The sequence below is a fragment of the Thamnophis elegans genome, chromosome 2 (assembly GCF_009769535.1).
Source record: "Thamnophis elegans isolate rThaEle1 chromosome 2, rThaEle1.pri, whole genome shotgun sequence".
NCBI lineage: Eukaryota > Metazoa > Chordata > Lepidosauria > Squamata > Colubridae > Thamnophis > Thamnophis elegans.
The window spans coordinates 155,256,888-155,273,026 of record NC_045542.1 but is presented as its reverse complement, the minus strand read 5'-3'; the positions used below and the strand labels follow the sequence as shown (position 1 = coordinate 155,273,026).

Here is a 16,139-nt window from a genome sequence, read left to right as displayed (position 1 = left end):
GGCAAAAAATGCTGTATTTCTATGTATAAGACGCACCCAGATTTTCAGCCTTTTTTGAGGAAAAAAGGTGGGTCTTATACTCTGAAAAATACGGTAACTATGGATGCTATTTGGAACCCTGTCAGAATGTGCTAAAATAAGCCCCCCCCTGAAAATACTGCAACACAGCAGCAGCCATGAGGTGACCAAGCTTGCAAGCCTCCTGCACCTCAAAAATAATAAGACCTCCCCGAAAATAAGGCCAAGTGCTTATTTCGGGGGTCAAAAGAAAATAAGACCCTGTCTTATTTTTGGGAAAACATGGTAGGGAGGACTCCTGAGATACTTTCTCCATCATTGTTCAGGTTTCATTTATCAGATCATCGACTAGGCCAGGGGTCCCCAAACCCCGGTCTGTGACCGGCACCAGTCTGAAGAATACTAACAACTGGTCTGCGCAAACAAGCAAAGACCCATCCATGGGATGCAGGCAGCACACGAAACCATGCCCTCTCCGGTCCACGGAAAAACGTTTGCATGGTGCCGGTCCCTGGTGCTCAAAAGGCTGGGGGCTGATGAACTAGGCCACAGCTTTTTTTTTCTTTTCTCCCAAGGTTATTCTCACAGACCATTACACCTACAGGTAGTCCTCGACTTACAACCACAATTGAGCCCAACATTGACATTGCTAAGTGAGACAGTTGTCAAATAACTCTTGGGCCCCATTTTACGACCTCTCTTGCCACATTTAGCTGGATCACTGCACTTGTTAACTTAGCAGCGCAGCTGCAAAGCACAATACAATACAATAGCAGAGTTGGAAGGGACCTTGGAGGTCTTCTAGTCCAACCCTCTGCCTAGGCAGGAAACCCTATACCGTTCCAGACAAATGGCTATCCAACATCTTCTTAAAGACTTCCAGTGTTGGCACATTCACAACTTCTGGAGGCAAGCTGTTCCACTGATTAATTGTTCTGTTAGGAAATTTCTCCTCAGTTCTAAGTTGCTTCTCTCCTTGATTAGTTTCCACCCATTGCTTCTTGTTCTACCCTCAGGTGCCTTGGAGAATAGTTTGACTCCCTCTTCTTTGTGGCAACCCCTGAGATATTGGAACACTGCTATCATGTCTCCCCTAGTTCTTCTTTCTATTAAACTAGACATACCCAGTTCCTGCAACCGTTCTTCATATGTTTTAGCCTCCAGTCCCCTAATCATCTTTGTTGCTCTTCTCTGCACTCTTTTCAGAGTCTCTGCATCTTTTCTACATCGTGGCGACCAAAACTGAATACAGTATTCTAAGTGTGGCCTTACCAAGGCATTATAAAGTGGTATTAACACTTCACGTGATCAAGTAAATCTAAACCACTTGTTTAATAACTCTTCAGTGTTACAACAGCACTGAAAAAAGTGACTTTTGACCGGTTTTCACACTTACGACTATTTGCAGCACCTCCTTGATCATGGGACCAAAATTCAGAGGCTTGGCCACTGACGCCTATTTATGACAGTTCCAGTGTCCCATGGCCATAGTTGCTCATCCCTGTCATAGATAAAAAATATTTGCCTTGAACCAGACGGCCATGGCTTCAAGTGAAGGAACCACTAAGAGACAGAATGTATGTAGTCCTCGACTTACAACAATTTAGCAACTACGGTCTTGATTGTTGCCACAGTTGGTAAGTGAATCACTACAGTTATTAAGGTGGTAGCACTTGGAAAGTGAACCTGGCTGCCGTATTGACTTTGCTGATCAGAAGGTCACAAAAAAGGTGATCACACTACTCTGGGACGCTGTAACCGTCATAAACATGAACCAGCTGTCAAGTGTCCACATTGTGTCATGTGACCATGGAATGCTGCCTGTGGTGGCCTGGGTGGGGCTGGGGGGGGAGAATCAATTGTCCTCCCGGGATCTGTTTTTGGTTACAACGGCCTCCTCCAGCCCTCTGCCAGTGAAAACAGAGGCCGGGAGGGGCATGTGCGCCTCCCTTGAGTGCCATTTTTGCTGGCAGAGGCACCACAGGCTGATTGTTCACTGTTTCCAGAGCAGCCCTGCGGGCCATATCTAAGAGCCTCGTGATCCGGCCCTCGGGCCTTGAGTTTGATACCCCTGCCCTATACCATTTCAGACAAGTGACTGTCCAGTCTCTTCTTAAAAACTTCCAGTGATGAAGCACCTACAACATCTGAAGGCAAAGCTGTTCCACTGGTTAAATTGTCCTCACTTAATTCCAGGTTGCTTCCTTCCTTGATTAGTTTCCATCCATTGTTTCTTGTTCTGCAAATGTTGACCCCCTCTTTTTGGCGGCAGCCTCTCAAATACTGGAATACCGCTATCATGTCCCTCTAGTATTTCTTCTGGAATGGCCCTATCCAGTTCCTGCAACCGTTCTTCATATGTTTTAGTCTCCAGGCCTTTAATCATTTTAGCTGCTCTTCTTTGCTGCTTTTTCCAATCCCTAATTCCCCATTCCTCAATCTCGCAATCCCGATTCCCCATGTTCACTGTCATCTGCACCAGGGGTGGGTTCCTGCCAGTTCTAACCTCTTCTATAGAAGACGTTCCACAAATCTACAGTGCCATTTAGAACAGGTTCCAGCTCCCTCCCCCCGCCCGTTCGCAAATCATCAAGATGAAGAGCCAGAGGAGGATTTCTGGGAGTTGAAGTCCACAAGTCTTAAAGCTGTCAAGTTTGAACACTCCTGGGGTTTTTTTTTTCTAAAGGGTTAGGGGTGCAAGGGTCTTGTAATTTGACAGCTTTACGACTTGGGTGTTTCAAAATGTTTCTGAGCCAACATTTTGGTTGCTAAGCAAGAGCGTTGTTAAGTGAGTTTCACCACATTTTACAAGTTGGTCACGCCCATCCAGTCACATGACTGCCAAACCACTCCCATCCGGTCACATGGCTGGCAAGCCACTCCCACAAAGCAGGCCACACCTACAGAAGAGGTTCTAAAAATTTTTGAAACCCACCACTGATCTGCATAGAGCATCACCCTAGCGCAGACGCAATTCCGTCCCACCCGTCTCGCTGCTCCAAATTTCATCACAGTTCCGCAACCCACTTTCAAATAACAACAACAACAACCCTCACATCTTGGCTCAGCATAGTTTGGGCAGCCTCAGACATAACGCTGATGGCATCGTTGGTTTTCTTGCGGTTGATAAAAATGATGCCCCCCAGCCAGCAGGCCAACCCCACCGTGCCCATATACATCAGCTCCTTCTTGGCAATTGGCACACACCGAGATGGCAACACCTCCATTAAACCTGTAGAGACAAAAAAACATAAGGATTAGCTATGCTGCGCTTGAAGTCATAGACCGGGGTAGGCAAACATGGCCCCTTTACGAGCTGTGGACTTCAACTCCCAGAATTCCCCAGCCAGCACACGTTCATAGAGAGGCCATAGTTGCTCATCCCTGTCGTAGATAAAAAAATATTTGCCTTGAACCAGACGGCCATGGCTTCAAGTGAAGGAACCACTAAGGGAGACAGAATATATGTAGTCCTCGACTTACAACAAATTATTTCTCAACCATTCAAAGTTACAACGGCCCTGATAAAGATGTGATTTATGACTCTTTTTCCCTACTTATTTTTAGCATCCCTACGATCATGTGACCAAAATTTGGATGCTTGGCAACTGGTTCATCTTTATGACATGTCCCGGGATCATATGATCGATCGCCTTGTGCGACGTTCTGGCAAGCAAAGTGGACGGGGAAGCCGGATTCAATTAACAACTGGGTAAACTAATTTATCAACTTCAGTGATTCACTTAACAAATGTGAATGAGAAAAGTCGTAAGATGGGGCAAAAGTGACTTAACAAATGTCTCATTTAACAGAATGAATTGTGGGCTCAATTGTGATCGTAAGTCGAGGACTACCTGCATATCTTTTTTTTTATTACCTAGATTAATTTCAATTCAGTTTTCAACTGAAGAAGTGGTAGGAAATAAATTTTTCATTAACTAAGGTTTATTAGAGGAGTGATGAGCAAAAGAGACAGTAGGAAAAATGCCAGACTATCTATCTATCAGTCTGTCCATCCATCCATCCATCTACAGTAACTATCCATCTACAGTAACTCTATCTATCATCTATCTATCTATCTATCTATCTATCTATCTATCTATCTATCTATCTATCTATCTATCTATCATCTATCTATCTATCATCTCTCTCTCTCTCTCTCTCTCTCTCTCCATCCATCCACCCACCACCCACCCACCTATGGTAACTATCTATCTACAGTAACTCACTCTATCTATCTATCTATCTAGAGCCGAGGTGGCGCAGTGGTTAAATGCAGCACTGCAGGCTACTGCTAGATCAGCAGTTCAGCGGTTCAAATCTCACCGGCTCAGGGTTGACTCAGCCTTCCATCCTTCCAAGGTGGGTAAAATGAGGACCCAGATTGTTGGGGGCAATATGCTGACTCTCTGTAAACCGCTTAGAGAGGGCTGAAAGCCCTATGAAGCGGTATATAAGTCTACTGCTATTGCTATTACTGCTATTGCTATCTATCTATCTATCTATCTATCTATCTATCTATCTATCTATCTATCATAATTATCTATCTACAGTAATTCATTCTATCTGTCTGTCTATATCTATCTATCTATCTATCTATCTATCTATCTATCTATCTATCTATCATCTCTCTCTCTCTCTCTCTCTCTCTCTCTCTCTCTCTCCATCCATCCACCCACCCACCCACCCACCCACCTATGGTAACTATCTATCTACAGTAACTCACTCTATCTATCTATCTATCTATCTATCTATCTATCTATCTATCTATCTATCTATCATAATTATCTATCTACAGTAATTCATTCTATCTGTCTGTCTGTCTATATCTATCTATCTATTTATCTATCTATCTATCTATCATCTATCGTAACTATCTATCTACAGTAATTCATTCTATCCATCTGTCTGTCTGTCTGTCTATCTATCTATCATAATTATCTATCTATCTACAGTAATTCTACCTATCTACCTACCTACTATTTATCTCTTATTCTTTAGTTCTCTCTATCATCTACCATGTATCCTCTCTCCCCCCATCCCCCTCTTTCTCATATCCATCCATCCAATTTATTTGCTGCCCATCTTTTAATGCAACAACTCTGGGCAACTTCCACTTGCAAACTACATGGCAACATCTATTAAAAAAAACCCACTAACAACAACAAATGAACTAATAGAGCCCAGATCAAATTCTTAGCTCCTTCCCATCCTCCCCACCTTCCTCCAGTCCTACCAAGCAAGTCAAGGGAGCTCTGGTGGTTGGACACCACCACGTAGGGCTCCTTGATGTTGAAGTTCTCCGTCCCCCGCACTTCAATCTTGATCCCATAGAGGTATTTTATGTGGAGCAACATGAATCGTAATACCCTGGAAGGGCAAGGAAGAGAGAAAGCATATCAAATTGGAACTGGACAACATTTAAGTGTGAATGCCTGCGGATACATCAACTTTTGGGAACATGGTGGTCCCTCCAAAGGCTCGGAGGCTGCCTTTCACCACCAACATTTGGAGAACAGCAACTTCACCATATGCGTGTTAGAAGAGGGATCTCCAAACTTTAGCTTTAAGTTTGTGGAAGCTGGAAGGGGAATTCTGGGGGTTGAAGTCCACAAGCCGTAAAGCTGCCAAGTTCGGAGACCCCTGAGCTGGAACACCTTGCGGAAAGCAAGCCTCAATGTTTTTCCAAAAGGAGGGGGGAAATCATGCATCCCCCAAAGACGTAATAGTTGCTCCCAGATGTTCCCACACCGAGCTTCACCAAGATTATTAGGCCAGGAAAAGCTGGCCTGGGAAAAGATTTGACCGGAAGACACAATTGTTTCAAAGGGCTGTTGCCTGAATTTAGATGTGATCGTCTTTCCCCCCATTTTTTATTGCTTACCGTATTTTTCAGAATATAAGACGCACCTTCTTCTCTCAAAAAAGAGGGTGAAAATCTGGGTGTGTCCTATACGCTGAATACAGCATTTTTGGCCTCACGAAACCCCGCCCCCTTTGCAAAAATGGATGTGCAGAGGATTTGGGAGGCTTGCAAAGTGCTCCTGGGGGTTGGGGAGGGCAAAAAAGAGAAAAAAACCAGGCTGTTTTTGCCCCCATCCAGCCTCCAGGAGCACTCTACAAGCCTCCCAAAGCTTCTGCATGCCCCTCCCTTTTTGGGGGGCAAAAAAGGATGCATGCAGAGGGTTTGGGAGGCCTAAAACATGCAAAAAAATTTTTTTAAATTTACCTCTTCAAAATCATGGTGTGTCTTATAATCTGAAAAATACGGCAATTTTGTCATGGGATGGTTTTTTTTTTTTTTTTTTTTTTTTTTGTGCTGTTTCAAAGGTGCTGTTTCAAAAGGCAACTGGACTTTTGTTTTTGCTTTTCCTTGAAGACGTTTCACTTCTCATCCAAGAAGCTTTTACAGTTCAAGTTCAGTTCAAGCTTCTTTCTTTTCATGGAAAAAGCCAAGAAAGTCCAATTGCCTTTTGAAAAAGCGCCCCCCCCCCCTCTGTTGAGAGAGGACATATGCCAAAACTGAACAGCCCTCTCTCAACAGAGGATGGGGGAGAGGGGATACGGCATTATCTATTTCCAGTCTATAACACAGTTCTTTCACCAGTTCCAAAAAGGCGCCACACCCATTTGTACACAGATAAGCCTCCAGATAGTCTCAACAACTCGCTGAAAGGATGCAAATGACCAGCTGCCTGCAAGGAGTTTAATAATTCCATTCCCCACCATCCAGTCAAGAGCTGAAGAAGCTTCTTGGATGAGAAGCGAAACGTCTTCGAAGAAAATACAAGAAAGTTCAGTTGCCTCCTGAAAAAGCATCTTTGGGACAACCATGACCTGGATGACTGAGAATCTCCATACACACACACACACACACACACACACACGACAATGGATATTCAACATAGTTCTACTTTTATTCTAGTTAGGTCACCAAGAGTCATTTTGATCGCAATGGGGCAGAAATGTTTTAAAGAAAATAATAAGATATAATGTGGTTGGTTGGTTGGTTTGTGGCTTACCATGATACTATTTACAAGTATAACATGTAAAATAAGCTTTGCAGCTGGCAGTGGCATGAACTCATCCCAACAGTTATTTATTCAAGAAATCAGAAGCCAGGAATGTAAAAAATCTAAACCAGACGCTCCAACGCATAAAATACTATATTTTTCGGAGTGTAAGACGCACCAGAGTATAAGACTCACCTTAGTTTTTTGGGAGGAAAATAAAAGAGAGGGAGGGGAATTCTGCCTACCAGGTTTACATCTGGCTAGTCCTTAGCCTGGTTTTGAGATTGGGGATGGTGGGGATTGTGCTTCTAAAGCACAGCTGATTGTTGGAGGGAGCAGCAGTTAGAAAAGCACGGAAGATCGCTTAGCTCGTGCCTGAGCTGAAAAACAGCTCTAAAAGCACAGCTGATCCTCCGAGGGAGCTCCATGACTAAAACAGGAAAAGAAGGGAAGGGGTAAAAGAAGGCAGCAGCTTCTTCTAGATAGCCATTTTGGGCGCCACGCATCGAGCATTTGGAGCAGCGGTGGGTTGCTCCCATCGTTACTGCCAGTTCACTGCGCACGCCATTTTACATGCACAGGTGCCAAAAACTTGTTCTGCGCATGCGCAGAACATTAAAAAAGGAGCAAAAAACATGGGCGACCGTGGAACCGGTTCGGGGCGTCGCCAGCCGGCTATCCCTACCAGTTTGGCGACCCTGTCGCAATTTTCACTACGGGTTCATCCGAACCAGTGCGAACCGGTAGCAATCCATCTCTGATTTGGAGGCTGAAAACGCAACGCGCGGAGGCCAAAAACACAAGTGATTCTCAGTGGCAATCTCTGCAGCCAGGAAGAGGACGCGCAGAGGCTGAAGGGTACGGGCCGGCGGGTGGGTGGGGCTACATTTGGAGTATAAGCCACACCCAAATTTTCAGCCTCTTTTAGGAGGGGGGAAAAGTGCATGTTATATTCCGAAAAATACAGTAGTCTTTCTGAAACAGGGCAAAGCAGAATCTCTCTTTCCCTTTCAAGCCTGTTCTTTTCCTCCTTTTTCCATTACCAGGAGACATTGGACGTCTCCTCTTAAAACAGATCCCCAGCTATAAAGAGGCTGCAAGGCCAGATACAGTCTCTTCCTTCCCCTTTGGATTCCACTCTCATGGAGCATCCTGTATGGGTCAGGATCCCATCCAAACCAGCCATTTGCAATCCATGACAGCAGTAGACAAGATGGGTTATAAACCAGCAAAGCCCGGTTTATTTATTTTTTTGGTCCTGCCCTGTCAACAGCAAGCGTACAGCAAAGGTTCCTCAACCAGGACCACTTTTAAGATGTGTGGACTTCAACTCCCAGTATTCCCCAGCAAGTCCGCACATGTTCAAAGTGATGGACAACCCCCGGTTTTCCCACATAGGATGAGGGGAGTTAAACTGCGTTTCCCGTTTTACACCAGCTACGTTAGCTGAAGATGGATGCTGTAACCCAATGCAGCAAAAAGGTGGATACACAGAAAGGCCAGCTGTTATCAGATATAGGCCTACTTCCGATGAAGGCTTTCTCCTGGCCCAAGAGGGATGGACCCAATAGCCCACACCTAAAACAGACTCACCTCATATTCTCCACGTCGCGCCCACGGACGGCACAGATCGGGATGGCAATGATAGCCAAGAAGAGGATGTAGCTGTTGTAGAACGCCATCTTACAGAAATATTTGAAGGTAGCACTCCATTCGTACAGAAGCGGGATGGCCACCAGGAAGAGGATAAGGAGCCACTGGCCCGGCGAGATCTCCATTTTCTCTGAAGAAAGGAACAGGAAGAAGCTGAGTTTACTTCTGATGCTTTCCTAGAAACCAGGAGTAAATAGAGCCTTGCAAACAATTTTGTTGATTCTCCCCCTAATCTTGTGCTGTTCAGAGGTGCCGGGAAGCCACTTTGGCTGGAGACAACTGATAGCTGTAGCTCTTAATACACATGGAGGTCACCTGACTGGAAAAGCTATACTTGCGATAGCTTCTGGAAGACCACCAAGGGATTCACTGATTCTTTCAAAAGGCAACTGGACTTTCTTGTTTTGTTTGAAGGCATTTCACTTCTTACCCAAGAAGCTTCTTCAGTTCTGACTGAATGGTGGAGAATGGAAGGTTTTATATTCCTTGCATTCGCCTGGTCGAATGGTGCAGGGGTATGAACGGATTTCCAGGGAAATGGCAGACTACGGATGCAGGTGACCCTGAGGGCACAGGTAAATCTCCAAAGGGCCTCAACGACTCTCAGAAAGAGAATTACCTGCCAGATTGACTGCAAGGAATATAAATCTTTCCCTTCTCCACCATTTCGTCAGAACTGAAGAAGTTTAGAATAGAATAACGGAGTTGGGAGGGATCTTAGAGGTCTTCTAGTCCATCCCCCCTGCTCAAGCAGCAGACCCTAGTATATACCATTCCAGACAAGTGGCTGTCCAGTCTCTTTTTAAAAGCCTCTGGTGATGGAGCACCCACAACTTCTGAAAGCAAGCAGTTCCACTGATTAATTGTTTTGTCAGGAATAATACAATAGCAGAGTTGGAAGGGACCTTGGAGGTCTTCTAGTCCAACCCCCTGCCTAGGCAGGAAACCCTATACCACTTCAGACAAATGGCTATCCAACATCTTCTTAAAGACTTCCAGTGTTAGAGCATTCACAACTTCTGGAGGCAACTTCTGTTCCACTGATTAACTGTCAGGAAATTTCTCCTTGGTTCTAGGTTGCTTCTCTGATATTTTTTAAAAAAAATATTATTTTAATTAAAAAAAACACAAAAAAAGAATAATCTTTCGTTACATCTTGTAGAAAACGTGTCGATTGGTTACAAATACATTTCATGCGTTTCTTCCACAATCATTACATATACTTCATTCAAATTGAATTGTACATTTTAAATTAAAAAAAATATGTATTTTACTATCCATGTACCACAATTCTCATTTAATTACAATTATTTAAACGTGCTTTTATCTAAAATCATTTGTATTTAAAGACACCACCATCTACTGGCATTCGTTCGCAATTTCAATAAACCTCCAATAACATTACACCTTTATAACATATTCTGAAACAAAGTCAGTTAATGAGATATCTAAGCATTCCCCCCCTTCCCCCCAACTCACAATTTAGAACTTATATCCAATTTGCTTTTACTAGTACAACACACAAACACACACAAATATGTGTTGCATTCGTGCTGATAAATAAATAAATAATTCAGCACAAATGCAACAAAAAGGCAACATTAAAAATAATGGCTTTCTGTCTGGATGGTTTCTTGTGATGAGCCGATAGACAGAGAAAGGAAGCAGTATGCTTCCTCCCATATATATACACACATACATACATACATACATACACACACACACACACACATATATACACACACACACACACACAAACACACACACACATACACACACACACATAGACAGGACGCGCAACTTGGGAGTCCTCCTGGACCCACAGCTGACCTTAGAACATCACCTGTTGGCTGTGACCAGGGGGGCATTTGCCCAGGTTCGCCTGGTGCACCAGTTGCGCCCCTACCTGAACCGGGAGGCACTCGCGACAGTCACTCATGCCCTCGTGACCTCAAGACTGGACTACTGCAATGCGCTCTACATGGGGCAGCCTTTGAAGAGTATTCGGAGACTACAACTCGTCCAGAATGCAGCCACGCGAGCGATTGTGGGTGCACCTCGGTACACCCACGTTACACCTATCCTCCGCGAGCTGCAATGGTTACCGATCGGTCTCCGGATACGCTTCAAAGTGCTAGTCGTAACTTATAAAGCCCTTCATGGTATTGGACCTGGGTACTTGAGAGACCGCCTGCTGCCAATTACCTCCCACAGACCTGTTAGATCGCACAGGGTCGGCCTCCTCCAGGTTCCGTCTACCAGCCAATGCCATCTGGCTACCACCCGGGGGAGGGCCTTCTCTGTTGCAGCTCCGGCCCTTTGGAATGAACTCCCCGCGGAGATTCGGACCCTCACCCTTCTCCAGGCCTTCCGGAAAGCCGTCAAAACCTGGCTGTGCCGGCAGGCCTGGGGTTGATGAGTTCCCCTCCCCTCTCGACCTGTATGGCTGTATGACTCTTGTGTATTTTAATTACGTGTATTGTGTTTGTATCCCTTTCCCCTTTTGAGTTGTTCGCCGCCCTGAGTCCCTCCCGGAGAAGGGCAGCATACAAATAAATTAAATCTTAATATACACATACATATATATACACATACATACATACATACATACATACACACACACACATTACCATTAACATTTCCTTGTTATTATTGTAGTTAACTAAAAATTATTTACTATTTGTATCACCTCTCCTCCCATCTAAGTTCCTTCTCTCCTTGATTAGTTTTCACCCATTGCTTCTTGTCCTGCCCTTAGGTATTTTGGAGATTAGCTTCTTGAATGAAAAGCAAAACTGTCTTCAAGCGAAACAAGAAAGCCCAATTACCTTTCGAAAGAAAGCACCTTTGGGACACCCATGACGTGGATGGCTGAGAATCTCCATAGAGATTCACTGAATGCTTTCAGGAGCCTTGAAGCATCTGGTTTACAACTCCTTACCCCAGGGCAGTTTTGTTCAACTTTGGCAACTTTGAGTTGTAGGTTCCTAGAATTCAGTTCCCTTAGCATGCTGGCTGAGGAATTCTGGAAGTTGAAATCCAGACATCCTAAAGTTGCCAAAGTTGAGAAACCCAATTCTCTAGGGAACTACCTTCATAGTTCGCACTTTGACGTTCAGCCAACATGTATTCTCCAATAACTTAAATATATGCAAGGTTAGACTCCATTTTTAAGGTTAGACAGCAGGGAAACCGGTCACTTATCCATTCTATGGCTGAAACCTTTCCAGGAATTAATCTAAAAATCTTGCTCAAAGGCATTTTTTTTTTAAAACAAGAAAGCACTATAACAGTACAATCCCTCAGACAGTTGAAAACATTTGGTAAACATCAAACCTTTGCCTTTGATCTGATGATTCTCTGCCATTATTGACTTTTTCAATGCGTGAATCTAAATCCATGCCAAGAGGCCTACTGCTGACCCATGCAGCTCATAAGCACAATTTCTGTTCTAGAACCTTCTGCAGCACACAGGACCTCTGTAATAAGACCCACTGCCTTGTCTCTGCCCAGAATGACAAGTAAACAGGGTTTTTCTCTCGGGCCCACTGGCAGCTGTCTGAACGGGAATATTCCTGAAATATTTATTTTTTTCTTTACAGAATTCTTTTAGATCAGTGTTTCACAACCTTGGCGACTTTAAGTCCTGTGGACTTAAAGCTGGCTGGGGGATTCTGGGAGTTGAAGTCCACAGGACTTAAAGTCGCCAAGATTGAGAAACACTGTTTTAGATAAATTCATTGAGATGAACAGGGTGGGATTACAGGTAGTCCTCGACTTACAACAGTTTGTTTAGTCACCATTCAAAGTCAGAAAAATGTGACATCATCATCTTTCACAATTCAGATGTTTGGCAACTGGTTCATATTTATGACAGTTGCAGCAGTCACGCGATCCCCTTTTGTGACTTTCTGACGAGCAAAGTCAACGGCGAAGCCAAGTACACTTAACAACTTCAGGACTAACAACTGTGGTGATTCACTTAATAACTGTGGCCAGAAAGGTCACAAAATGGGGCAAAACTCAATTTAACCAATGTTCTTCACATAACACCAGAAATTTTGGGGCTCAATTGTGGCCGTAAGCCAAGAACGCCCTCTACAAGAACCCCAGCATTTAAATTTACTAGATGTAATCAGCCAATATAGCAGACAGAGGAGTAGAATAAGAGGGTTAAGAATGGTGAAATGCAAATGAAATATAATAGAAGGGGAACCCAAGAGATAAAAATGCCCAGATGGATGATAGAGGATTGGTGATATAATGTACAACCTTAAGAACATATATTACAATGATATCTTGTTGTTGATAAATAATTTTAATAAGGGAATAATTAAAAATTAGTATATATATGTAGTGATTATGGTTCACCGACAAAAGGGCGAACGACAAAACCGCGCCCGACTAAACCGCGTCACTGACGTCATCAACAGGGCGACAACAGCGTGGAGACAGAAGCATGCTGTAAACCCTAAACCTAAACTTAATAGCAGTTAGACTTATATACCGCTTCATAGGGCTTTCAGCCCTCTCTAAGCGGTTTACAGAGTCAGCATATCGCCCCCCACAGTCTGGGTCCTCATTTCACCCACCTCGGAAGGATGGAAGGCTGAGTCAACCCTGAGCCGGTGAGATTAGAACCGCTGAACTGCAGATAGCAGTCAGCTGAAGTGGCCTGCAGTACTGCACCCTAACCACTGCGCCACCTCGGCTCCTTAACCTGCGCCACCTCGGCTCCTTAACCCCTAACCCTAACCCTAACCCTAACCCTAAACCTTAACCTAAACCTAACCCTAACCCTAACCCTTACCTTAAGTTAAATCGGCTTTCTTTCTCCGCGCTATTTAAAGCGCCCTTCTTTCTCTGCACTGGCTGTTGTCGCCGCGTTGATGACGTCAGCGACGCGGTTTAGTCGGGCATGGTTTTGACGTTCGCCCTTTTGTCGGGTCACGAGTGATTATTTAGAATATTTTGTTGAAAAATGAAGGAATAAGATTTCTGTTTGAAGGTATGAGGTACAAGGATAACAATGAACATAAGCATACCTGATAGTTGATTGGTGGAATTATGTATAATGGAAAATAATGATATATAAAAATAAATGGTTGGAAAAAAAAAATTTTTTCTTTCACATGGGGATTATATAAAGATATACTGTTATCAAATAGATAATCAAGAATGTAAGGGAACTATGATTTATTGGGGAAAAAATAATACTAATCGTAATTGAACATATACTACACAATGAAAGTGAGGTATTTAGTTATACTAGATGAAAAATCTGTGATGGTAAATGTTATTTGAGAATATGGATGTTAAAACACCTGTAACCAAACGACATGCTGTATGTGATGATGCTTTTTAAAAAAAATTGTTGTCTGTATGTGTTGTCTGTGTAATAAAAATAAACATTTATTTTAAAAAAATGCCCGGATGGAAAGCAAGCTTTCTACATGCAAACCATAGCATTTCCATACATGCAGGGCCCATGTGTGCTGCCCCACTCCCCATACACACACGGAAGAGTTCTATAGGTGTTTATACAAGTTCCCCCATTGCACGGGTCCGAATTGCAAGCTAAATACTGCAAGAGAGTCACTGGATAGTCGAGTCCAATGGACACACCCGATGTCAAACAGGCCAGGATACACAACACAATCATACAAGGCACGGAACGGGGCATGTTGCCACTGCAACACCCAAGTCCTCACGGCGGAGTTAAGTAGGCAACACCGGTACAGGCCTTCACAAGAGGTGAAACTGCCTCCTTGCGAATACTCTGGCGTTGTGCCTGTCTCCTCTCTGCTCTACATGTCCTTGGATCGGGAGGAGATGCGGACTCCATCTCCTCCTCACTGTTAAGGGGCAGCAGCTGCTCCAGGTACTAGTTTGGAGCCTTCTGGCCAACTTGCCGCAGCTGTGGCTCAGCTACCTCGGCCTCAGTCTATTGCTCATCTGATCGATTTAGCTGAGGCTGCTCTGCCTGGCTAGCATCCTTCAAGCCTTGATCCTGACCAATATTCGGCTCTACACTTTTCCTTTGCCAACTCAAACTCACCGTCCTCCTCTGAACTCATGTCCGGAGGCGGATTCAGGACACCCTGTGAAGTGAGTATGAAGGAGGAGGTAGTGTGATGGCGGTTTCCCAAGGAGAGGGAGCACATCCCAAAGATGGAGAAAAGCCCAGAGTTGGCTCAGAAAAAGAACCACTCCCTAGAATCTCTCTGGGTTTATCGCTTAGGGTTACAGTAGTATAACTTTAGTTGGCAAGATTCCGCCTGTGCGGTATGTGCAAATAAAGGAGTGACCTTCGGTTGGATTGTTTTATGCCAGACTTGGGTTGGGCCTAACAGTCCCTGAGCTCTTAGCCAAGAACTTAATACAGGTAGTCCCCTGTGACTACAATATACAATACAATACAATAATACAATAGCAGAGTTGGAAGGGACCTTGGAGGTCTTCTACTCCAACCCGCTGCCTAAGCAGGAAACTATACAGTTCAGACAAATGGCTATCCAACATCTTAAAGACTTCCAGTGGCATTCACAACATCTGGAGGCAAATTATTCCACTGATTAATTGTTCTAACTGTCAAGAAATTTCTCCTCAGTTCTAAGTTGCTTCTCTCCTTGGTTAGTTTCCACCCATTGCTTCTTGTTCTACCCTCAGGTGCCTTGGAAAATAGTTTGACTCCCTCTTCTTTCTGGCAGCCGCTGAGATATTGGAAGACTGCTATCATGTCTCCCCTAGTCCTTCTTTTAATTAAACTAGACCTACCCAGTTCCTGCAACCGTTCTTCATGTGTTTTAGCCTCCAGTCCCCTAATCATCTTTGTTGCTCCTCTCTGCACTCTTTCTAGAGTCTCTGCATCTTTTCTACATCGTGGTGACCAAAACTGAATGCAGTATTCCAAGTGTGGCCTTACCAAGGCCTTATAAAGTGGTATTAACACTTCACGTGATCTTGATTCTATTCCTCTGTTTATGCAGCCTAGAATTATGTTGGCTTTTTTGGCAGCTGCTGTACACGGATGGCTCATATTTAAATGGTTGTCCACTAGGACTCCAAGATCCCTTTCACAGTTACTACTGTTGAGTAAGGTACCACCTATACTGTACCTGTGCATTTCGTTTTTCTTGCCTAAATGTAGAACCTTTTCACCATTAGAATCTTTTCACCATTGAATTTCATTTGATTAGATAGTGCCCAATGTTCAAGTTTGTCAAGATTCTTCTGTATCTTAAGCCTGTCTTGACTGAGCTACACAAGACAGTTGTTAAATGAATTTTGCTCCATTTTACGACTTTTCTTGCCACGGCAGTTCAGTGAATCACTGGACTTGTTAAGTGATTAACACGGTTGTTAAGTGATTAACACGGTTGTTAAGTGAGTCTGGTATCCCTGTTGAGGATCGCAAAAGGTGATCACGTAAACCTAGGGCATTGCAAACTGTCA

The 16,139-nt window shown here is 43.9% G+C and overlaps 1 protein-coding gene across 1 annotated transcript in view; it reads right to left on the bottom strand.

Annotated features, from left to right (window-relative positions):
• AGPAT1 (1-acylglycerol-3-phosphate O-acyltransferase 1) overlaps positions 1–16,139 on the bottom strand; it is a 45,453-nt gene that overhangs the window by 6,112 nt on the left and 23,202 nt on the right. Inside the window, 3 exon segments of the mRNA XM_032211170.1 lie at positions 3,075–3,250; positions 5,255–5,388; positions 8,625–8,814. Coding sequence (XP_032067061.1) covers positions 3,075–3,250; positions 5,255–5,388; positions 8,625–8,809 — 495 coding nt within the window. The 5' untranslated portion in view covers positions 8,810–8,814.